Below are 26,157 nucleotides of genomic sequence, written 5' to 3'. Positions count from 1 at the left end.
GGCCAATCATAAAATAATGAAAAATGGAGCATCACCAGACGAGATCTTTGCTCTCCAGGAGCCCTCTGGGAACATCTCCTTCGTTTCCCACAGCCAGGGCCCCTGGTGCCAGCAGGAGGAGAAACATGCCATCAGTGCTTTAAGATGGCAAATGCAAGCTTTATTCTACCATCATAACTCCCTGGATCAATGCTGACCTCCCAGCCACCCTCCAAAATGTTCTCCCATTGTGTATTCAGGTGTGGTGGCTGGTGAGTACCCAGACCACTAATTTACATAAAGGCCACGAATGGATTCATTTAGATTAACTTATTTCCAAGCAATGAATTAATTAAGAAAAAAGCAACTGCAGGCAATACACGAATTCATTGGACATTACTTCTCTGCTCATCACTTCTCCTCTGCTGTTCTTGAATTCAATCATTCATATAACATTTCTTAAGCACCTCCTCTATGCCAGGTTTTATATAGTCTCTGGGAACACAGAGTTCATCCCAAGATGTTGGTAATCTTGAAAATGTCTCAAGAAGGCCCGCCTTGTGTATTTGAGAACAATCCAAAATACTGTTGAGATACAAATATAACATTTATATTCTTTGATGTCTCTAGTTACCTAAATTTCTGGATAACTTTTCATGCAGCTTGTTACGAGAGTCATTTCATTCCTGTAAAATCGGGACTATGGTTATAACATCATCACCTCCATGCCAAAGCCTGGCTGGAAATACCAGCATTCTTACAACGGAAACTTGTCTTCAGGCCAGGCTGCTAGGAGCTGTTCTTTGCTTTTCCTGAACCATAATTAATTTATAGTCTATCATTTCAAAGGAGAATGACTCTGTAGAATTTGGACTAAGTGCAATCTCCCAAGATTGAAGATGTACCAACATTTTTATGATTTACTATTGCTCCATTTTCTTCTTTGACATGTTAAATTTCTGCATATAATTACTGCAAAGGGAAGAAATAGACTAAGAGTCAGTGCATAAAAAGAGAATCTATGCATAGTCCTATGGGTGATGCAAAAATATCCTGTCCACTTGGTACAGCTATAAATTTTCTTTAGGAAAAGGACGTTATAGTTTTTGTTTAAGCTGAAATCAGCTGGTATCTATCAGGCACAGGTAAAATAAGGTAATCCTATATGTAAATCTGTAAATCGACAGAGAAACATGAAAACTGGGCAAATTTGAGTGTAATATGGTTGGGAACTTTTTAAATCTTTGGGTTTTTGCTAAATTATCCCTTATATATTCCCTCAGTTTTAATTTTTCTGTATTTTAAAAACTTATTCAAAAGCACATGAATCATTTTATATTCCTCTTTGAGTTTTTATTAATGATATTTAATACTCTAAATGTCATGAAGTTCACACATACCTCAAGAGGAAGAATTTGAAAGGACTGTTGCCATATATTTTTCATTCTTTTTTACAACGTATTGTCTTGTTTTCACTAAGAGAGTTTCTTTGCCTTGCCATGCAATTAAAATGTATTTCCTAGCAGATTCTGACAGGTCTATCAGCACACACTGTGTTTTTTATGTACAGATAGAACCAGAGTTACTAAAAATTATTACTGTTTGGGGGAGAACAATTCACTGAACTATCAAAAAATATATCCCTGCACAAAGATAAAGATTTGACATTAGCTTTTCACAGATAAAAGAAAGTATAAAGGAGGTCACATTGACTTTCAAACTTCTTGACAGTAGTGTTTTTCCAGAGACTTCTTATTCATAGTAACTTACTGTGGAAAACCAAAAGATAAATAAAAAAGAAATAAAAATATATATTTAAACATATACTATATTCCAGACACTGCACAAATATTTCACCAGAAAAAAATTTTCAATCTTAATAATAGTTCCTATTTTAGAAAAAGATATTGAAAAGTTTTAAATTTGCTTTAAAAATCAGAAATTACCATTTAACCCTAGTGTCACACGGACGGTGTCTAATTTTATTCTAAGACTGTATTATTTTATCTACATTAACTATTCAATACATTTACTACAGGAGTTCTTCAAAAAACAAAATGACTAAGGCATAGTAATGCTTATTCGTTTTAACAGCCCTGGAAACTTTATTGTGAGAAATAATTTTAAACATTTAAAATGTCAGCAGGAGAAAATATGAGGAATTTTGACCAAGACATTTAGGACAAAATATTAAGAAAATGTAAACAGTGCCTCTTTTTCATCTTCAAAACGTAGAAAGAGCTGTGATTTGTGGAAACTCTTGTTCAACAGATTTTCTAGTAATAAGAATATTTTAAAAATAAATTTTGCTTCTGATTATAAAAGTAATAATGTTTATTTCAATAATGTGGTCAAAAAACTAAAATACTTAGAGAAGAAAATATTTATCTAAGGACTTTTTGGCTTCACTTTATTTTAAATTTTCCTATCAAGCTCAAGGTGCTAACTTGATCAGTTTGGGAGTGTCATACATATATCAGGAAATTTAAGGAGATTAAGTCATTAATTTAAGTTACTACATATCATAAATTCTAACATCCAAGTATGGAGAGTAGGTCATTGTTTCTAGGGTTAGATTTAGTGTACCAAAATTTCATTACTGTTTTGCCCACACAGCCTCTAGGGAGCAATGTAAATCCTTGCAGTCTGCTTTATTACACAGAACTGCCTCTTCTAAACTTCACATCCCCACCGTTCATCCTATTTCCAATGTCATTTCCTTGTCTTTAAACTGTACTGATCAGATTAATGGAGAAACAGAACAAAATGGTTCTAGACAGATTTGCCCTGAAACAAATCTTAAAACAAAATGGAGCTAGCAGTATCCCTTGGCACTGAAATACATAAATCTTTAAGAAAGAAAGAAATATCAAATATCTGTACATCTCTATAAGCATCATGAGGAACTTTAATCAATCCCAGATGTTTAACCCTCAAAACCTCAAGCTATGCACAGGCATTGGAAGGTCGGCCTCCAACTCTCACAGGTTTTTCTGGGAGGCTCAGCCAGCCAGCCCCCACCCCCGCCCCCAGCCTTTCCTAATGAAAGAGTGGACTCCCCTCTCCCTCTGCCCTCCCAGCTGCAGACAGCCTGCCCTAGGATCCCTTCAACAGCGATCACGTGCCATTGTTGCCCAGCTCTCTGCCCTGATCCAGAGTTCTTAAAAGGGTTTTAGGGCTAAAAGTCGAGGATGGCTCTGTGCATGAGGTTGGAGGCACTGCTCCTCAGATGGCAAAAAACCTGAGATAAATCCTGATCTTAGGTGGGACTGAGAGAATCTGAGAGCAGGGAGCTGGTCCAGGGCAGTGAAGGCAAATATATGGAGTTCTTCATCTAGACAGCCAGTATTGGGGCAGAGATAGGTGCAAAGCTTTTTTAGAAAATTTCATTTTTAGTTCCAGGATACATGTGCAGGATGTGCAGGTTTGTTACATATGTAAACGTATGCCGTGGTGGTTTGCTGCATCTATCAACCCATCACTTAGGTATTAAGTACCACATGCATTAGCTATTTATCCTGATACTCTCCCTCTCACCGCCACCCCCTCAGCAGGCCCCAGTGTGTGTTGTTCCGCTAAACAATGGGAACACAAAGCTTACCATAGGGAAGGAAGGTTAGTGGGGAAGGCATTCAGCAGAGGGAAGAACAAGGGCAGATTGTAAAGCAGGATGTTGTTACAAGCATTTAGAGCAAATGCCGGGCCATACCATTTGGCTGGAGCAGAGCACAGGGGCTGTGGGGAGGTAAAGGAGCATCATCACCAGGAACCAGCATGGGGCTGTGGAGCGCCCGCTAAGCAGCTGTGGCAAGTCACTTCTTACCGCTCACTGTCACTTCCTTATTTCCTCAGGTGAGGAAAATAGATGGAATCATTTGGACCCTGCAGTTGTGATCGGGATTAGAGCTGATGTATGTAAAGCACCTAGCACGGAAAGAGATAGAAAAGCATGATGGAGCTACCTCGTGGAGGCTGAGGATGTCTTTCTCATTTGGCCATAGATTCCTATTTCATTAAGTGCTGACACAGAAACTTTAAATAGTGGAAAGGGTTCTAAGTAATATTTAGTCCTTACACACACACACATACACACACACACATTATTTTTTACTTGTAAATGGAGATGCTGCTTGCACTTCCCCTACCTGAGGAGGTCCACCTTTACCTCTCCTGGCCTTTACCATTTCATTACCTACTTTTATTGCTATTTCAAGCTCTTCTGTAAAGGGCAGGTGTGAAAGCATCCCACCCCCATCACCTTGAGGACCTGGGTGGTTTCTTGCAAGAAAAGGTAATGAAAGTAAAAAAGAAAAGGCTAAGTTGCTATCACATTTGTCAACTCTGGCCAGATGCTCATTAGCAACATGCTAGAAGCCAAAAATGAAAGACCAGGCTGCAGCTTGGATCCAAAAATAAGGGCCAGGCTCTGTGCAAAATACTGACAGATGCAAGCCAGAACAAGGAAGAATGCTTTGTCTGCGTCATTTGAAAAAGAACATGTCCAGGCACCCAGAGACAGGTCTTCATGCAGTTTATCTTAGTGGCCACAGTAGGGTTGCTCAGAGCATTGTTTTGCCTCCAAATCATATGGGATGCTTGATAAACATACAGATGCCCCAGTTGCAGCTCATATCTGCAGAATAAGAATCTGTGTGGGGGTTCTGGGGGATTTGAACGCACCCTGAAGAGTAAGACCTGTTGATCTGAGATTGGGAATTAATGCTGAAGCTATGATGGAGGCTGGTAAGCACTTAGGAAATTAATTTCACTGCATTCTCCTAAAAATCCTGTGAACTAGTTGTGATTATGACCATTACCATCCCATCTTGCTAGAGAGTGGTGGAGTCAGAACTCCAGCCCAAGCCTCCTGATGTCCCCCTACTTACTTAGCCCTTCACTCTAAGCCTCACCAGCAAGAGGGTATCTTCATTCCATGCCCTTCAATTGGTAGAGAGTGCCAAGGGCAGGAAGCCAATTCTTCACCTCCATCACCTGTCTTTACATCCCAGCACCATCATGGGCCTTCCCCTCAGGCCAGATTTCTAAGAATTTGGTTCTGTTTGTTTTGTTTTGATTCTGCATGAAGTAAAGAAGGTTAAGGTAACTATGTAACTTACCTCTCTTATTGAAATAACAGCGCCCTCTCTACACTGTCTCGTGATTGCCAGGGCGCAGGAGCATGTCTGCTGGATTTAAATCCCAACTTTTACTCCACTTATTAGTCATTTAAACTTTGGGCATGTCATTTAACCTCTGGAAAATGGAGATGGCACCACTTGAGTAAAAGAAGAAGAAAGGCAAGTAAGGGTGTAAAGAAAAGGATGGACTGGGTGCAGTGGTTCACGTCTGTAATACCAGCACTTTGGGAGGCTGAGGTGGGCAGATCACAAGGTCAGTAGTTCAAGACCAATATGGCCAATATGGTGAAACCTCATCTCTACTAAAAATACAAAAATTGGCTGGGCATGGTGGCACGTGCCTGTAATCTCAGCTACTCAGGAGGCTAAAGCAGGAGAATTGCTTGAACCTGGGAGGCGGAGGTTGCAGTGAGTTGAGATCGTGCCACTGTACTCTGGCCTGGGCGACAGAGCAAGACTCTTCTCTGAAACAAAAACAAAACACAAAGGAAAAGGATGAGATGCTACTAGTATGAGAAGAATCTAAACTGTGCTTCTCAACCCTGACTGCAATTAGAATTATCTGAGGATCTTTTAAAAATACTGATGCCAGGATTCCATTCCCAGAGATTCTGATTTAATTGGGGTCTGGTGAGGAATCAGGTCAGCAGTACCATTTAAATCTCCCCAGGATATTCAAATGCGCAGTTGTGGTTAAAAACCTCTTGTTCAAGGCAGTGAGGAAAACAACCAGCGTTCCACAAATGCTCTCTGGTTAGAGACAACTTTTCTTAGTAAGGGTGAGAATGCTTACTGATTGAACAAACAATTATTACCCACCTACCCTGTGCCAGGCTCCAGGGCAAAGGCTAAAATTTAAAATTTAAATTAAACCCAGTCCCTGATCCCAGGACAGTTGCAGTCTAATGAGGAAGTCATAGGCAAAAATAAACTATGTAGTTACAGTATAATGTGGTCAATATGGTAACAGCAGTTAGTTCAAAGTGGTAGGAGAAGAGTAAATGGAATGACTTCCTATCCTTTCAAAGAAAAACCATAGACTCATGAAATAATAGAGATGAAGGAAGCTCAAGGTTCCTAATTTTGTGCATAAGGAATCAAGAAATCAAGACATTGGAGGTTTCTCAGAGCCACAGAGTTAATGCAACAGAACCTAAAAAATTCTAATGATGTAGCAAGACATACTTTAACTCACCAGGGGAAGTGCTAAGAAGCTATGGCTTAGCAGCACTGGACTCTGAAGCTGGAGTTCTGGGTCCTGAAGAATAAGTAGAATTTGGACAAAAAGGCATGGGGAAGTTCACATTTTCAGTGGAAGGCTCAGCCCATAGCTCAGAGGAGAAAGTGCTCACCCGGGTAATGACCTGGAGCTTAAGGATTTCAGGTGGTAGCCAAAAGCTTAGGACTCCCTCCTCCACATCAACTCTAGTTTTGGACTTACACCCATTTCTTGCTGGATATGCAATTTAAAGAAATGTTCCCACCTCCAGTTCCACTCCTCTTCGGGGGTTACTCTATACAACTGAGATATTGAACATGTTAATTTTGCCTGGTGTATTGCTTAATGTCAATGTGACCTTGGGTTTGAATCTCTTATCTTAAATTATTTAGCGATGTAACAGATTAACACCTCAAAACAGATGAAATGTCTCTCAATTATGACTACATTTGGTCAGTCTTGACTATATTAAGCTGCAGTTCACATATGCTCTGTTTACCAAACTTAAAATTGTTAAATCCATATTGAAATGTGTTAAAAAAAAAAAAAAAAAGAAAAGAAAAGAAAAGAAATGTGTTGAATTGGCTCGCCATTCTCCCACGCTCTGACTTTGGTGTTCTCCTAGAGGTTTCACCTTCTCTCACACCCTACATCCTTTTACATCAGTAAATACTATTGCCTCCCCTTCAAAATTTATCCAAAATTCAAGCACTCCTCATCATCCTGACTACCACCACCTTGGACCAAACCACTGTCATGTCTCACCTGGATTATGGGAACAGCCTCCTAACTGGTCCCCCACATGTCAGCCTCGCCTCTGCAGTCTATCCTTAGCACAATAGCAGAGTGTTCCTTTTAAAAGAAAGTCAGATTATGTCACTTCTGTATTCAAACTTCTTCATTAGCCTTTCCTAGGTCCTTCCTATGATTGACATGACATGATCAGGCCCCCATGAACCTCACCTTCTCTTCTCGGGCCACACTGGCTTCCTCCTTGTCTTTGCTCATGCTGAGCAAGCCCCTACCTCACTGCTCCCTGCAACTGGAACACTCTCCCTCCAGATAAGCACCTGGTGAGCTCCTTCACTTTCTTTAGGTCTTTTCTTGAAAGCTCCTTTCTTAGTGAATCTTATCTGGCCACCCTATCTAACATTTCCATACTGATCCCTAGACATTTCGTATGCTCTATCCCTGCTTTATAAAATTGATTCTCTAACATTCATCAGTAAACACTATGTATTTTATTTTACATTTTATTTGTAAAATTAACATTTATAAATACTATCTATTTCACTTATTTTTGTTATTCCTTTTTCTTTACCATATATCTGTTTCATGATGGGAGAAATAATCACCAGTTTTGCTCACTGGTGCATCCTGATAAACTAAGTACAGTACCTGGCACATGGTAGACTCAATAAATACTTGTTGAATGAAAGAGTGAGGAAATGTTAACTGTGGCATAATCAATATTAATATTATAATTGAATTCATATATTATCTTCTTGATAGCTATAATAATATATTCAAACCATAGGCAGACCAACCTGCAATATACAAAAGGAGATCACCAACTTTATAACCTTAAGATGATTTTAGACCCAAATTAAGGGACATTCTGCAAAATACTTGATTAGTACTCTTAAAAGTGTCTACATCATGAAAGATAGACTGAGGAACTGTCACAGATTGGAGTCAGTTAAGAAAAAATACAATTAAATGCAATGTTGGATGCTGCATAAGATCCTGGAAGAGAAAAAAATACAATGAAATTCCAAGAAGGTCTCTTGTGTTAGTACTGTACCCATGTTAATTCCCTGGTTTTGATAATTGCACTATGGTGATGTAAGATATTAAAATGATATCATCTAAATGTCTAAATATCCTTTATACTCAAAACAAGGCAGTCATTTAAATGATAAACATGTTTTTTGAATGAATATGCAAGAAGCAATTAGCCTGATAATCACCAAAAGATAATGATGTAACCAAGATATATGTGTGTGGGTGGGCAGTTTTCTTCTTTTTACCTTTCGTCCATCATTTTTCTATGCTATGGTAGATGTACTCCAAGGGACCTAACAGAGGTTTTCAAAGCAAATATTCCTTGGTGCATAAAAGGGGTTTAATCAGAAGACACAAAATAGTTCAAAGAGTTATCTTTATACTCCTCCTTCTTTTAAAAGGTTAGAAATAACAATTGTCAGTTTAGTAAAATCGTCTTGTAAACAACATCCCGCTAATTTGAGATTACACAGTGAAATAACTGTATGCCATCCTAGGTCTCAGGAAAACATGTTCTCTTTAGAGGCATATACATGGTTAAGAAAACTGTCACAGAGGGTTTTTGAGAATCATATTAACTAACAAGTCACCTTAGTTCTTCTGGAGTAGAGCACAGTGGAAAATAAAATCATAGAAACAGAGTTCTTCTGTCTAGAAGGCTGGATGGGGATGTGTCCTGTCTGTGAGAGGCAACTCCTCCTCAGGGACAGTCGGTAGACCCCGCCTATACTGGACCACCTATCCATCCCCTTGCTGGAGGCATTTCAGCCAAGGAGAAAGAGTTTCCCTTGGCCTTTTTCCACAGAGGGGCATAGCTGGGTGGGTACCCAGGGATAGGAAGAAACTTTTCAATCATCTAGAGACTAGAAGAACTAAAGATTATTGATGAGCATTATTCATTTTTGTATAAGTCATAATAAAGATTGTTTGGTAGGAAATTATCCTAAAATTTTAAAGATTAACAACAGTCAAAAAGGCAATGTAATTCAATTTAACCAACATTTACTGACCATGTACTAAGAACCCACTTCTATTCTAGGGCTGTGGAGATGCAAAGAAGAATGAAATAAAACTGTAGCCCTCAGGCAGCTTACTCTCTAGTAAAAGATACAAACTCTATAAACAAATAGCTAGAAAACAAATGAGTAGCAAGTGTCAAAAGAGCCAGGGAGGTAGTCATCATGAACAAAATAAGCTGAATGTAAGAATGACAAACTCCAAGAAATGGAAGCAAACACTTTATTCTTATTAAGTTATGGTATAGGTATGTAACAATGTAAATATATATAATATTCATATGCTATTTTATATTAAATTTTAAAAACTAATTGAAAAAGGAAACATTTAATTATTGCTATATTTTTATTTCATAATTCATTACTGCTTTGACTTCGAATCAGAAACCTCACATCTTTTTTTCTGTACCAAAACATGTTTCAGGCCCTGTATTTTTCACTGTGATGTGCAGAATGCAGCCTTAAACACTTAAGCCAGGAGGGTGGTTGGTAGTTTTCTCAGATTAATTTTGGAGTTGAGCTGCTCCTAAACGTAGGCTCTTCCTGACATGGATGGAATTACTGTAAATGGTTCTTATATCTAGAATCACCTCCTCCAAAATGTGTGTACAATCCTGGCTTTCAGCATTGTTCTACTTAGACTTCAAATAGACGTCAGTACTATTTTTGCACTACAGTTTGATAACGTCAAATCATAGCCCAACGTAGGTACTATCAAAAAATAAGAAAGGTAAGCTAAATAATGTTAGTTTATTTTCATAAAGTTTGCAGTCTGAGAACATTTTTAGAATTTGGTTTTCAATGGCATAGTTTTAGAGAATACATTTTAGGGCATCATCTTCATTTCTGGAAACTGATTGCAATGTAGGAAAGTAGATGAAATTATTCCTTTACAAATGAATTTCCCAAAAAGTTAACTTTATCAGGACTGACAGAAGCTCACAAATGAAACATTTGTGCAATACTTGTGACTGTACCTATAGAAAAATTGTCAAAAATACAGATAAGTGGTAGAGTCAGCCACTGCTAAGCAGAGATAGGGCTATCCTCTGTGATTACATTAATGGTTAAAAAAATCTCTTCTGCACCACAGTGCAAGTAAGCCAGCAAATTCATTAAGCAAATGTTGACCTGATTTTGCTCAAAGATATAGAAGAATAGCCAATTTGTGGTATTAGTTACTGAATCCATGGCTTCTCCCATTTTAGCTTTGTGCCCAAAGCAATTTCTGATGAATGAGGAAATTAATGGACTTAGGGATAGTGTCCCTACAAAATAGTGCCACCTATGGGCTGTTGCTTGACAGGCCTGACATTAACTCCACCCATCCTGAGAGCTCCATCTGTAGTAATATTTGGTGACTTTGACCAATGCATTCTACATCCAAATGGTCTGAGACCTTTTTCATAACATAGAGTCAGCCATTTCCTGATGTTTTGCCTTTCATGGGCTCCTGGTTCTGAAGTTCCTTGACCCATTCAGAATTCACACCACACCACAAATAAATATAGTTAACAGTGTGCTATTCTTTATATCTGTGTTCTCATTTGCTGCAAGAGAAAATGCCACCCATAAATTAACTTGTCCTGACAGTTCTCAATCTTATTTTTAACCTACCAAGCTACAAAGTTGCTCGTTAGACACATAATTTCTGCAGCATTCAAAAGAGACTCTTTTATAAACTGTGTTGTCTGTAAAAAAGTTTTGATGCCCAGGCAATTTTTTCACTTAATAAAGAACTGTATTTCACAGCAGCTCACTTATTCTCATTCAAAAACAAATGCTGCCATTTCTTCAGTCCATTAAATTTTCCAACACCCATCTTTTCTGTGTAGCAGTCAAGGCTGACATATTTTTTTATGTTGCCTTAAGATGTAATTTTTCTTTGCAAACATTCTTTGATTGGATACTCTTCCCATCCACCCCCCACCCCCACCCCCCAAAAAGGTATGCTCCTATTTTTTCTTACAATAATTGTTTTTTAGGAGGTGTATAAGTTCATTTTCCTCTTCTTTTTACAGTAAGAAAAATATCAGTAAACACATAGTGGTAAAAAGCTACTACTCTTTGATTTCAGTGCTGGGAATACAATAGGAAGATGTGGAGGCTTTAACTAACTGAGAGGGCACAGTCCTCTGATTTAGGGGCTGTCTACCTGGTGAGGACATCAACCCTTCACTGTCAAAGGCAGCTGGAAATCAAAACATTTCAAGAAAAATCTTCTAATTGTTTAAATGTTGGCAACTTATTCAAAATGTATTAAAATACCAAGTGGATCAACACCATTCTAATCAAGCAAAACAAGGCACCCTGTGGGCTGCCCATCTGCAACCTCTGGATACGTAGAGTATAAAAGTAAAACCATCTATACCCTACTTTTATTTTAGTCCCTGAGAAGTAAGAGAAAAGGCACAATTATATCAACGTATTTCTATGAAGTATGAAATCCAAGAGCCATGATTAATTTGGAAATGGTCTAACAAGGCAGTGTGGTGTGGTGAAAAGGATACCCTTCTTGAAGCCAGTCTTGTTTGGGGAATCCTGGGTAATTCACTTATCAAGTTGGTTAATTTTCGATTCCTCATCTGGAAATAAGGATAAAGTGATCTGGTACGCTTCTTAGTATACTGTCTGGCATTTGGAAAGTGTTCCATAAATAGTAGCCAGGACTGTTATTACGAAATGCAAAATATGCATTTTCAACCACATTTCTTTGTGTCCCTCCCAAATATCACTTGTGCCCAGGCCCTACTGCTCTCACTCCTGCCATCCCTTCCTGTGCTCCCATGTTTCATCTCATGGCCTGATGGTGTAGACCCCTGCTTATAAGTACTCTCTGGAGTTTCCCACCTCCTTTCCTGGGCCATGCTCTTGCCTCTCCCTAGAACATCTGTCCATTTCTTCTTCGTTCAGTTAACTCCTGTGAGACTCTACCTAGCTGTCACCTCTTCTAGGAAGTCTTCCTTGAATGCCACCACCCTCCAGTCTAAATAGAGCACTCCCTTTTTTCTGCCTTGTGTTCGCCTCAGTCATAGCATTTGTCAAATGGTCTTATAAACCGTGAGCTCCTGGGAGACAGGAACTGGGCCAATCATCTCACTGTTCCTCACACGTGAGTGCAATGCTGTTACGTGGCATGTAACTAGGAATCAGAAGAATTCATTCCCTCCTTTATGAAGGGAAGGGAAGGGAATAAATCCTCCTTTTAGGAGGATCTATCCATAAAGTATGGAATGAATAAATGAGGTGACTGGAGACCAGCATAGCAAGTGCTCACTCCACTTCAGCTTCCCTTCTGCTTTACAAAGTTTCAAATGTCTTTGGCTACCGACTGTGCATTTCTTCCCTTGCCTTCCCAAAGCTTACTCCTGCTGCTCTCTCCACTGTCACCCAAACCAATGGAGATTTCCATTCTGGAATGTCAGGTCATGACAGAGAAGGCACGTTAAGTGTCACCTCCTGAGTCTTGTAAGTGGGCATTGGAAAGACCGCTAAGAGGGTTTCTTTTGAAAAGTAATAATGAATAAAAATACAGTCACTATTTGGAGGCGAAGAAGGGGAGAACCATAACCATAACCTAAGGTCTTATCTTCACTTTCAAAACATGTGGCTTCTTAGCTCAGTGGGAGCAAGAATGCATCTTGTACACTAGCATCCATAGTCCTATAGCAGAAGAGAAAGCATCTTCTAGGATTGGGCTGCCAATAGCATGTACGGTAGCTTTCAGTAAAGAAATGGCACCCCTTTCTCCAGAGGGATGCAGACCCCTTCTGGAATACTTAGTGAGAAGAAGACAAACTAGACCACAGCCCACATGTGCCCCTCATCCAGGTACCTTTGTGAACTACCCATACAACCTATTGAGGTAGTCCCAAGGTAAGAGAAATTCCCTTATTATGCACAATATTAGAAAAACGATGATGAATAATATGCAAATATTTATTCTTTTCTAGGAACATGGGTGACATTTGGAGGTCAAATTTCAGATGAGGTAAGTTACCTTTGGCCTGTATTATGCTGATGAAAGAAAATGCAGAGAGAGCTGTATAGTGGGAGTCCTCCTTCTGGGACCCTGACATTCTACAGGGATAAGGTTTAAATCACAGGAAATGGTTAAATTTGACTCAGAGATTATTGTTGATTTTATTTTGCCTGTTGTATTTTTTACATTTAGACTATTAATAGCCCTTGAAGCTGTACACTATACATGCAGGTTGAGCAGTTAGAGAATGAAATAATTTGGAATAAACAGTAGTCACTTTATGAAAAGATTATATTGCTGTGATGTGATTTTGCTTCATTTATTTGTTTATTTTTAGCTGCAACTAGGATGACTAACCTTGTCTCAGTTTGCACAGAAGTTTCTCAATTATAGTATTGAAAGCCCATGTTGCAGAAACCCTCTCAGTCCTAGGAAAACTGAACAGTTGGTCACCTGCCTTGGGCAACTTAATCTAACCTCTCTGAGCCTCAGTCCATCCTATATAAAATGAGATGCTAATGCTAACCTTCACGGTCTGTTAAAACGATTAACACATCATGCTTGTCAGATGTTTATATAGTCCTCTGACTAGCAAGTAGTAGACACTCAATAAATGGCAACTATGGTAATTATATTTACCATAAAATTCCTTTAGATGATCATTTACACAGTCAAAACAGTACTTACCAAAGTGACATTTTTATTGTTTCCTTTAAAGAATACCTTCATGGCACAAGTGAGGTATGCAGGCGTTGAGCACCAAGAACTCCCCTGAGGGCAATGCCCTGAGTCCCTCTGATCCTTCCTTGTCTACTTGCAAGAAGAGTCAGGGATGGTGTATCTGAGTGGGATCCAGTCACACTCTACCATTGACCGACCTGGTTTACTAACATTTACGTGTATTAACAGTGGCCACATCAATAAAATGCTCATACCCTCTGTTCAGCAGGATGGTGGTTAAGATTAACTAGATGATGCCTGTAAAGGGCTTAGTGGGGTACCTGGCCCAGAATAAGCCCTTTACAAAGGTAGTGCTTACTATCATTCCTAACGAGACACTTGGGAAGCAGAGGCTTTTCTCCACAGCTCCCAAAATCACCAGTGTTATTTAGCAGATCTGAGAGAGAAGTCTTAACTGTCTATTCTTGTCTGTCCTAATGCCTGTTCCCTGTATTGGGCACATGTCACCTTAGAGGGCTTGCCTCATGGGGGCTCCCCTGGGATGCAGACTTTAAGCTAGAGAGTAGCCTGCAGGACAGTTATTAGGAAGTGTTCTCAGGATCAGCACAGGGCAGGGAAGAAAGCAGCACTGGGCAGACAGACAACTTGGGTCATGATGCAGCCTCAACAATGACCTCAGCCAACTCCATGGGGATCTCCAAAGCTGAGATGGTTCTGCAGAGTTGTCTCAGTCTGGCACAACATAAAGGATCGGGCCTTTATGTCCTTTTACTGACCAGTCATTGGACCAGAGGATGATCAGGAAGCAGGTCTGATCTTGGGCTAGGTGACTCTCTCTAGCCAAGTGCAATTTCCAGAGAGGGCTGTCACAGCAACTCAGGGAATAAGTCCTTCAGTTCCAAAGGAGAACCTGAGGGCACATCCCAGAGTCTACTACAGGGCTCTCTCTGACTGGTACCAGGAAGGGGTGTATGGAGGAGACACAAAGGCAAAGCCACAGAAAGCAGAGCACAGGCTATGGACTTGAAGTCTCATACAAAATAGGTGGCAAGCAGGGAGGGAGGCCTACAGTTAATAATCCACCGTATCCAGCACACGTATTACCTACTACTGACTGGATGGTGCTTGGAAGGGAAAAAGACAAAAATATCTACCCTTTCTGAGCAGAGGAGCCAAGTAAAGTGCATTATTTCCCCCTAGTCTTCACTCTCCTCTTCACAGTGTCTGCTCTCTGCTGCAATAAGCCAAGCTTGCCCAGGTCGTAGTGTGCAGGGCTGACCTCTGAGATGAATAATTTCAAAATTTCAAGTCTAAAAACTACAATAAAGCTGTCATGAATGGCTGCTGAAGCACTCACCTCAGATGCAGACCAGGTAAATAGCTATTGTACTTCCAGAGAGTATCTGTGGCTTTCCGTGGGTCCTTGAAGAGAGAATACCAGCAAAGAAAAGAAGGGAGACACAACCATATTCAGTCTCACCCATCAGAGAATTCTTTGAGCTCAGTGCTTTCCATGTAGCAAAAATGTGGACCAATAGCAATGAGTTGACCTACCTCGATTTTTCTGCTTTCTATCTGGCTTCAAATAATCTCAACACAAAGTACATGCAAATATGGAATACTAGGGCTGGCCATACTACAGTGTGCTGAGTTAATTGTTGACAGTTACATCATTGTCAACACTGTCTCAGGAGGTGGGGATGTCCCCATCACTGGGAGAGTTCATTTACTGAATTACCATTTGGCAGGGATATTACCAAAGGATACAAACACCAAACTCTGTAAGGTGCCTCTCAAAGATGATTTGGCTTCATCATAAAATAAAGATAGATGTTACTGATATGAATAATTATTTCTTTAAAATAATGATGAGAGCATATTAGCATCTTACAGCACTTAATTTTCAGAGTTTTATTGTTTTTTTTTTTATCTGTGAGGTAGTTAAGGTGCCTTTAACTGTAGGTATCAAAAACCCAACTCAAATCAGGTTAACCCATAAAAGAAAAAATCTGCTTCCCAGCGAGTCTCTTGGCCCGTGGGGCTTTGTGTATCAACTGCTTCTTCAGGCAGAAAGGCCTTCAAGCAGAAAGGCAGCTGCCGGAATCCCAGGCCTCAATTAGAACAGTAACTCCAGGGTAAGGGTGTTGCTCCTAGAAACTCAGTAGGAACAAATAAAAATGTTCCCAGAAGTCCCCAGCAAACTTCTCCTCATATCTCATTGGCCAGGGTGTGTCACATGACCCTTCCTGAGCAACTCACTCGTAGGCCCCCCAGGCCCCCACTAGAGGGAGGTGAGGTCAGCTTTGCCTGAGGCCTCTGGGCTTCATGCAGGAGGAGGAGCCAGCTGAACAAAATCATCCCCATTTTGCAAACGAGGAGGCTGAATCTACAGAAAGGTCAGATGGTTTGCCCAGGTTTATCTGTCTAGTAAGTAGCACCCTCAAGGCCAGAAACCACTCTTCAGACTTAGTTGATGATGTTTTTCATTATTTCACATTCAGGCCTTCAAGTCCAGTGATTGGGAAACATCTCTGTCATCGTTTAGTTTAAGTCTCCATGCAGAATTCTCCATCTTATCTTAAAAAAAAAACTCTCTAGATAAGATTTGTGTACATTTTCCAATAATAATATACCAGTATGTCATATGACATAACACAGGCTAATATAAAATACATGCACAATAATGTTTAAAAATAGGACAGTCATAATGGGGAAAACTTGTCTTAACTTTTAATCTCCAGTTAGGATATAATTTAAAAATTATAGGAATACAAGATAAATGTTTTAATGGTAGTAAATTAAAAGCATTAATAGCATACTATTATGCTAAAGAATCTGGATGGACTCCATTTTGCTAACTTAACATTTTTCTTGGTAGGCTAATTTTTAAAGCAAACAGAAAAATAGTTTATTTTGGAAATGCTGATGAAGCAACTTCAGCCTGCCATCAAAACATAATGGAAGAATCAATTATAATTATTTGTGAGGTGTGTAATTTTCCAAATGACTAGTAAGTCAATTGGCGAAATGAAAAAATGGCCCCTCTCCACTGTTGTTTATGGCTATCCCTCTCTGGCTATTCCTTAAGCTGTATATAGCTATTCTCTACTCTTCTGTCATACTCACTGCTCGCGTTCAGCAGCACAAAGCAAGGAACAAGGAGATTTGAGGTCTGTTTGCAGGCAGAACAGTGAGGAACTGGGTTCTTGGTGAGTCAAAGGCACACTGCCCCCTCTCTGTGTTGATTCAATGGCTGCTCTACGATGTTGCCTGAGATTTTGCTGAACCGTGGGTGGCAGGAGTTTTATAACAGTCACAGCTCTGTCTCAGCATCAAGAAAAAAGTCACAAGCCTTCAGGTCAGGCGTCACCTAGCTGCCAAAACTTACTGGCTTGGAGAAAAGAGTTGAGGAATGGAGTCACCAGTGATACAAATGGCCCCCCTCTGTCAGAAAGATTAAGATAGCATAAAGAATGTTGTCAAACCAGCTCTTCCCAGAAGAGTGAGAAACACAAATCTATCCACTTTGGTCAGGCTAAATCCCAGCCTTCACGTAACTCCTCAGTGCCCTACGTCTGAAGGAAAGAATACTTCTGTCCTATGGATACTGGCTGAGCCTTCTTTCTTTCTGTCTCTTCACTAAAATTAAGAAAAATAAGGAGTGGTTAGTGAGAGGTCAGTGTTCCTAAAGATCAGTAGAGGACTCAAAGTTGCTTCCAAGTTTGGAAAGCACTTGACTTTTCTGACTGACCTTCCATATCCCCTTGCAGGTTGCTGAACGGCTGATGACAATCGCCTATGAAAGTGGTGTTAACCTCTTTGATACTGCTGAAGTCTATGCTGCTGGAAAGTAAGTCAGTACCTGTTTGTGTCACTCAAATGGCATCTGTAGCACCAAAAGAATCAAACCATTTCCAACATGTTGGTGAAAAGGTTCTGTCCTTTCTCCACGTGTTGGTGGCTCTGCTCTGCCCTCTACCACCATTACTAGAATTGGGGATACTGACTGTCTCTGGAACTCTCTGCTCACCCAAACCTTCCTGCTTCTGGTCTCTGTATGAAGAATGGGCTGAAGAGCTATATGACCAGGAAGCAATTGCCATGTCTATGTGAGGGACAGCAGAGTCTGGTGCCAGAGTGGTGGCAGCGGAAATAGAGAAATATTAGTTGAATACATGAGTGACCAAATGAATGAACAGGTTCCAAAATGGTTGCTCAAAAGTTAGTCTCGTTATTTCATAACCATATCTCATAGTTCTTCAGCCCCTAAGGAACTGGGAATCCTCCTTGCAGGGAAGCAGGAGCTTTTCCTGTTTACCTCGCTGTCCCTACACTAGCATTACAGGAAGATCAGACGTCAAAGTCAGGATCCCCCAAGATGCCAAAGAATCTATTATCTTTTGTAAGAGGGGATCTCAGAGCCCATTCTGAGGACAGGAAGGGTTGTAGAGAGTCCTTGCTTCTTTTGTGAAAGGAGTCACATCCAACTGCAACCTTCCTTTGAATCCAAGGCAGATTTAGAGCCCTCAGACAGGGCTTATTAAACCAGAACACATAGGAAATGGGCCAGGCCAGGCCTGAAGGTTCATGCCGTCCAGGTCCCAGCCTAACCAGCACATTTCAGAATAGATCTGGGACTCCCTGGCCTCCTACTGGGAAGATGGATGTCCAGCTCTCAGAACCAAGGAAACGAAATAGCTGCCCAGCTGTTTGAACAGCTCTGCAATTTTCTAACTGGACTGTGAGGTATAATCACCTGCAGGCCTAATTCACCTCCTTCCAGGTGAGAATTACAATCAAATTGCTGGACTTGCTGAATCAGGATGATCAGTGGATGGTCCCAGTGCATTTTCCTTGCATGAGTTTCCTCCTTGTCAAGACAGGTATATGTTTAAGGACCATTAAGGAGGTTCAGAGCTCACATTCTTGATGCTTTCTGTTGAATCCAAGGAGAGAAAGTAAAGGTTATAGGGTCTTGCTCCTTTCTGCCTTCTACCCCTTTCCACTGTTTTCTTCTTGTGGAATCCTGCTTAGTACCAAATGGCACTAAGGTAGAAAAAGGGAGAAGTAAGTAGCAAGTCTGTTAGAGTCCTGTTTGTATTATTCCTGTGAGGATAATCGCTCTGATTAATTATTGATTGTCAGTCTATAATTGAGATAGATTTCCACTGTGAAATGCAAGGTTGTAAAAGGTAACAGAGAGATCGGGAGAAACAAAAGCAACACACCAGTGCAAGACTCAATGCTTGTCTCTTTGGGGCATACCCCACAGCTAACCTGCATCATAGCTTATTGCAAGCTATACACTCTAACAAAGACAGAACTTTCAGTTAAAACCAATAATGATTAGCCATGACTCCCATCCACAGCATCCTAATGGGCAAGGTGCTAATTCCACTGATCTGCCATTCACTAAGCCTCTGAGAGCCCAGCTGCTTCTGACAATGTTGGTTATGCTGGGAGGGACATAGAACATTTGTCTACTCAATCTCGGGTCCCAGCCTGGGTAGGTGGAAGAGGAGAGGACAGTGGATGCCTTCAGTATGCCTCTGCAACCCAGCCTTAGGGGCAGGAAGGACACTTCATTATGTCTTCCTCTGTTTTGCTCCTATGACAAAGTTTGCCACTGGAACCTAGGATGTTCTGTACGTGAGTGTTCTCTATGTGGGACATCTAAACCCACAACATCGGTTTTAATTTATACCTGAGAGCCAATATTTTCTATCTAAGCAATGTGAGGTCTCATTGTTCTCCATGGTTACAATTGAATTGCTTCATAGCAATTAGAAGGAAAACTTTGACTTCCTTTGGACACTACCAAGCAAGACATTTATATATGGGATCATTGGTTCAAAAACACCAAACTGCAAAATGACTGCTGCTGCTTAGTATCAGGACTGCAGGCGGTCTCCTGCCAGCGTGTCAGGATTTGGCAGGTGCTTCTGGAATGCTCCGGAGCAGGATTCTGCAGGCACAAGCAGAAACAGCGGAAACTGTGCTACCAGCCGAGAGCGGCTTCTATTTTCGGGATATGTAGGCACTGAGAGTTCAAACAAGGAATGGTTCTTGTGTTCTGGATTGACTCTTGCTTTTCCAGGACACTGCATCCTGAGACATTATCTGTTTCCCTCTCCAGGGCTGAAGTGATTCTGGGGAGCATCATCAAGAAGAAAGGCTGGAGGTATTGCATTTGCCATAATTATTTGTTTGTTTTTAAAAAGATATTGTTTTGCACCAGAGAAGGAAAAATAAAATTATATGACACCTGACCAAAAGGCTGTCAAAAAAAATCAACTGTTGGTAAAGCAATGATTTATAGTGGCTTGAAAATAAATGCTGGCAAGTTCATTTCTGGTGCTTCAAAAATTATTGACTAGTCATTGATCACAATGAATTACCAAAGGGTTGAGCAGAGAAGGAGGGGATGTTCATGAAATATTTGTGCATAAAAAAGTGACAATTTCATGGCTTCTGACTGCCATTTGTGCTAATCTGTTGTAGGAAGTAACTTGACAGGAAACTATCCCCCCACACACATGCATTTATGTTTGCTGTTTATTTTATTAACTCTGGATGCAAAGAAATGATGAAACAAGAAGACTTTGGGATAAATACCCCAAAGCTTTCTTATCTGAACACATTTAGTCAGCATCTCTCCTGTGTGCCCAGGAACCCTGTTATCTGGGTATTCAGAAAAGTGCTTCATCTGCTATCCTTGAGAAACACAATGGCTGTGCTTACCTGTCCCTTTCCATCACCTTCTGTAGCCAAAGACAGTGGTGATAAGGGAAGCTATAACATCTATGGACAGTGGGGAGGTAATACTTCCCCATTTCACTGTAGATTTCAGCCACAACAGCCACTACTTCCCCCGCACGAATACAGAATTAAGCAAAGCTCAGCAAAGATTACTGGACAAATTTGGGGTCCTCCTCTGCCCTGGCATAATATCTGCTGATTACCAAATAAGTGACAGTGTAATCGTATTAGTGAAGACAACTGTGCAAAGAGCTGTGAACTCATGCTTCAACACTTAGCATGTATTTTCTAAAATTTAGTCTAGGGAAAATGGACATTCTCAAAGAGTTCAAAAGTGGTTTTATTATGCTTTTGCACACATGATTTAAACTCTCTCTAGGAAGCGAAACTAAGAAGGTGAAACAGACCTGCATGTACTTTTAAGGCTGCTTACTCCCCACTCTGAGACAAACTTTTGGTAGGAATAGAGGGCCCTGTGGAAATGGAAAAGCAAACATTTATAGAGATGTGAACAAATAAACTTTGATGACCTATTTTATCCTTCTCCCTTCTCCTTCTCTCCCACCCCAGGGAACCGTAAGGATGTTAATAGAAAACTATATTCCACCTTATATATGGGAAAACATTCATGTTCCCACTCAGTCCTTCACCTTGCGTGAGTTACTTTCCCACTCAAAGTATTGGTTCACCCATCACTGCCTAAATAGGGACTGTATCCATTCCCTACGGTTGCTGCAACAAAGGATCAGAAACTGGGTATCTTAAAATAACAGAAATTTATTCTTGCATGTTTCTGGAGGCCAGAAATCCAAAATCAAGGTTTGACTTCAAGGTTGGCAGGACCATGCTCCCTCTGACATTCTGGGTAAAGTTTGGAGTTCTCCCTCGCTTCCTCTTAGCTTCTGGCGGTTGCCAGCCATCCTGGGCTTTCCTTGGCCTGTGGCTGCAGCACTTCAGCTCTCCTCCCATGTGTCTGTGTGTCTTCTGATAAAGACACCAGTCATATTGGATTAACGGCCTACTCTACCTATTAACTAATTATATCCGCAATGATCCTATTTCCAAATAAGCTCACATTCTGAGGTTGTGTGGGTTAGGACTTTAACATATCTTTTTGGGGTACATGACTCAATTATAACAGAAACCTTGGAGATAATTCCACTAATAGTACAGTGAGGTCTGCAACAAGGTGTAGGCTGCTGGAGTACATCTAAGGAAGAAGGGAAAGCATCAGCGCAGTAGCTATTTTCTTTCTTAACACCCAGAGAACATTAAATGATCACTCTCCATAGCTGCAGAACCTATTTTATATACCTTCTGTAGAAAATAGATTTCCATGCATATTCCACAAACTGCCTTTCATTCTTGCGAATAAAAACTCAAGCTATCATTATACTCCAGAACGTTTATATCAGTTCACAGTTGCCCCCATGAGACTGGTGAAAAGATAAACCATAGCATCATAGCTTTGAGCCTATGAAAGCTGTTTCGACTAGCACACTTGACTTCTGGTTCTGGCGTTACCACTTGCTAGCTATGTTATCCAGGACAAGTTATTACACTTCTCTGATTCTCAGTTTAACCACCTGTAAAATGGACAGCATAACAGTTCATGAAGTGTCATGCTGACAGAGTGAGATAAGGTGTGCAAAAGCATTTTGAAGGCTGTGCTATATCACTGTAAAATGCAAATTCTACCCACTCAGAAGAGTTGCTCTAATAGCCTCTGTGGGAGTCAGTGATAATTTGCCAGGCTGCTGTCTACTCTTGCTCTTTGAACATATATGTTGATGTGCATACCCTTATTGGCCAAATGTTTTACAGGAAGCCTAACTTTGAAAAACTAAGTCTGTGGCGGTATTTGTATAGACTATGCAGCTTTCAATAATCAAAAGGACTGCATTCAGTTTTTATAATATTCCATCCAGCTTTTTGTTGAAGGTTGAAAGTGCCAAAGGAGACCAGGCTCACCTGTGGCAGATTGCTATTATAATAGGTATCATGAGGTTGATGTATTAACCTGGATAGTACATCAGCCCTTTCAGGTTGTGTAATCTCCAGGTACATGTATTTATCGACCTTCCATTACAGTGATTCAAATTACTTTTTGGGGGATTAACTTCAGTGGGATGGGGCTGCTAACATTTTCAACAAATTTTTCTTGTTGCAACCAAGTTGTCAGAGTTGTCACCGTCATTCCCCATCAGTTATCATTAATCATACTAGGCTTTTATACTCGAGAGCCCTGAGGCGTTGACTCTACAGATGGTGGAATTATAAATGCCGTATTTCAAGCGCTCCTGAAGATTGGCCTTAACCTTTGAATCTCAAATGATTTTTTTTTTCTAGACCAGTGCAATCAAATTACATTCTGAGGGAAACCAAATTGTGCTGAGATCTGTTTCCCAATTTTATTGTATCCCTGTAGTTCTCAAGACATATTTCTTATTCCATGATCATAATACTAGGATTGCATTTCCTGCCCTTGGTTGTGGCTTTCAGAAGGTAATAAGTTTGCTGATGAGATTTGCACATTTCATTCTCTTAGCAGTCAAATGGTAGAACCTTGAGCTAAGGATTTTAGGACTGTTTTCCTAAAATGACATTTCCATTTAATAAGACACTCAAAGACATTCTTTTCCTGTTTGTTCTAAATATTTACTATTATAATTCACTTCATCATTTAGATTTATATGTAGTCAGTTCCTGCCTGTGAATGTGATGTTAGAAGGGATAATAACCCGGAGCCACAAGGGTCCATGTTCCTTGGCAGAGAGTGGAGTCCTCCTGGGAGGAGTTCATATGCAATCAGCGTTAGGCCAGATGCTGAATATGTGTTCATTGGTGTTTGTTCATTTGACCTACTAAAGCAATTCATCCCCTCAGTCCTTTCACCTCCATCCCCACGCGCCATTTCTGACCCTCGATGCTGGCCCACCACTCACCTTCACTTTGCTATGTCCACCTGGACTTGCTGTCAGTTCTCAATCTGACTTGTTATCACTGCCCTCCACCTCCTCCAGGCAAAGATCATTTCCATTTAGCCTCTTCCTCTAGGATCCGACTTTGAGTCCCCCCTCACTAGCTTCCCTTTGTCTTTATTTCAATGAGACGGATTAACAAATTTACATCTTTACCAATTTTTAAAATGTGAGGTACAATAACAAATTCTTTCTGGTGCTATTATAATAATATGACTTGGTACAATAACCTGTATTTATTTACTACTTCTCTGTGTTTGTCTGTTTGATATACAGGAGGTCCAGTCTGGTCATAACAACCAAACTCTACTGGGGTGGAAAGTAAGTTATTTTTCCTACTAAAAAGAAAACCACTAGTAGTTCCTGCTTTTTTGCTGTTAGGCAGTTATTTTATATATAACATACTAAGATTAATTGGCTTAGAGAGAGGGTTTTGTTTTGTTTTGTTTTTTTTCTCACACTAAGGAAATACCAATTAGCCTAAGATTTAATTTTAGCAAGGTACTCCCAAAGAAATTTAGTGCAAAGCATGTGGTCACTTGTTACTAAGTGATTAATGTAGATTTTTCAAATACCAATCTCATACTTAGAATCATTTCCAAAATAGAGTTCAAATTTCAGGAAAGGAAAATAGGCATGAAGCATCACAGAAGAAAAGTCACTCAAATCTGCCAAAACTCAGAGACTTCTACAGAATGCAAAGATAAAAATATCTTGTCTGGCTCCATGTCTAAGTCTCTGATCATTTCTGCAGAGGGCTCTGAAAGTGCTGATCAAAAGGACCATCTCATTGGAGAATAACACGGAGCTACCTGTATCATTCGCTGTCAGGCCAAATGAAAGAGAAATGTGCTCTCTGTTGTGGGATGCAGAGAAGATTTCATGGAATGAATTGGCTTCTTATGGGCCTGCTGGCATTTGAACTGGTACTTACATTATTCAGCAGGACTTAGAAGGCTGGCCTTTTTCACAAACATGTAAGAAGACAGCAAGCTATTCCAATATACTAGCGCAATCATTGGTACTGTGCTTTTCCATCTTTGAGACAGAAATCATAACAAAAAGAAAAATGCTGGAGTTTTAACAAAAAGCAAAAACAAACAAAACCTTATTTACCTTCCTATAATTGATAGGGAATTTTTTTAACTGGAGGCAGAGGCCAATTCTTCTTTAGGAACCTTCTAATCAAAATTTATATGTGTATATACACACTTGCAAACATATACTCTGTTTTGTTGTTGGTTTTGAGCCTATTTATAATGATATGAAGACAGAAAGATGAATTTAAATTTGTATTCCTATAGTAATCCGTACAAAAATAAAGCAACATCATGCCTATGAGAAATGTGGATTTTCATTGCCTGTGTTTTGATTCACAGTGCCATTGCTCAGTGCTTTTGCAATGCTACAAAACCTTGCAAGAAATAAGACAGTCTGCAAGAACCGTTATATCGTAGAATATGTAGTAGAATACTATCTACAGTATTACTAATGTACTTATTAAAAAATACCAAATAAGAATACATTCACAAAAGTGAATGGTAAATATTATATTTAAAAAGAAGCTGCCAAAGGTATTGATGATGAAGAAACATGTTATCAATACTTTAAAATTCAAGTACCGTATTTCATTCTAATTGGCCAGAGCTTGAGAATTGGGAAGGCAAAAGTCCTTATGATCAAGGGTCTGTCTTCTGGAGATACTAATTTAAGGAACATTTGCTTCATCACATTTTAATTTAGTTTTAAAATTTATTTTGGAAGTCAAAGGCACTTCCAAATTTGCTTCCTCTATCAGAAAAGCTAACAAAAAAACTTCAGCAGCCTGGCAATCTTACAATAAGCTCACAAACCTATGCCAAGCCTTTTTATTTTCTTTAGATTGGTTAAGAACAAGGTGAAAGGTTGTACAGTGTCTTGAGTTAAATATGGACAGAGTGTACGTGGCTGCGTTGCTGTTTACCGGAGCCTGGTGCTGAGCAAGATAGAGGCATGGTGACCGTCGTGGATAATTCATCTACTGAGGTCTCCAAAGAAAAGGGGTTCAGTGTGTTGCCCACCAGACTTCTCTCCTCAGTCTCCAGTGGTGCAGAATTTGATAAGAACAGGGTACAAAACTAGCATTTCAGATCAGAGATTTAGAGAAGAAAAGAAAGCACACTCTCATTCAAATTTACTTGCTTCTTTTTCTTGGCAGAGCTGAAACAGAAAGAGGGCTGTCAAGAAAGCATATTATTGAAGGTGGGTGCTTCTGCTTCAGTTTTATTTTTGGCTGTGGGCCCCTCGTTCAAGAAAGGTATCAACCAAACAAGTTCAGAATACACTGGAAGAGGAAAAAGTTCTATATGAAAAGTACCACAATCAACCAAATTTCTTCTTGGGGTTAAATATAGGGAATGCAGAGATGTAGAGGGGAGAATGGGAACTCGAAAGGAAAAGGCAAAATTGTATAGAACTCTTCTCATTTTCAGCTATTACTAATATTAATAAAACATTCCCACAAGACTTTTTGAAAGAACTTTATTGAGATATAATGTACATATGATAAAAGTTTACCCATTTAAAGTGTACATTTCATTGGTTCTGAGTATAATTACGGAGTTGTACACCAAACACC

At 39.9% G+C, this 26,157-nt stretch overlaps 1 protein-coding gene and 1 long non-coding RNA gene across 4 annotated transcripts in view; one reads left to right on the top strand and one right to left on the bottom strand.

The window, feature by feature from the left end:
* The window catches only part of KCNAB1 (potassium voltage-gated channel subfamily A member regulatory beta subunit 1), a 448,855-nt gene that overhangs the window by 343,752 nt on the left and 78,946 nt on the right, over positions 1 to 26,157 (top strand). For all 3 annotated transcript variants that reach the window (XM_033203410.1, XM_033203391.1, XM_033203400.1), the window contains exons 3-7: positions 13,091 to 13,128; positions 17,571 to 17,650; positions 19,937 to 19,981; positions 23,817 to 23,861; positions 25,738 to 25,781. In XM_033203410.1, the coding sequence (XP_033059301.1) occupies positions 13,091 to 13,128; positions 17,571 to 17,650; positions 19,937 to 19,981; positions 23,817 to 23,861; positions 25,738 to 25,781 (252 nt within the window). The remainder of the gene's footprint in view (positions 1 to 13,090; positions 13,129 to 17,570; positions 17,651 to 19,936; positions 19,982 to 23,816; positions 23,862 to 25,737; positions 25,782 to 26,157) is intronic.
* LOC117079506 lies at positions 1,474 to 7,253 on the bottom strand. The gene is made up of 3 exons (XR_004435479.1): positions 7,102 to 7,253; positions 6,313 to 6,375; positions 1,474 to 1,748 (listed from the first exon to the last, which is right to left on the bottom strand). It is a non-coding gene; the product is annotated as an uncharacterized LOC117079506 (long non-coding RNA).

This window comes from Trachypithecus francoisi, unplaced genomic scaffold, assembly GCF_009764315.1.
Source record: "Trachypithecus francoisi isolate TF-2019V2 unplaced genomic scaffold, Tfra_2.0 Lachesis_group0, whole genome shotgun sequence".
NCBI lineage: Eukaryota > Metazoa > Chordata > Mammalia > Primates > Cercopithecidae > Trachypithecus > Trachypithecus francoisi.
This window is presented reverse-complemented; position numbering and strand designations above follow the sequence as displayed.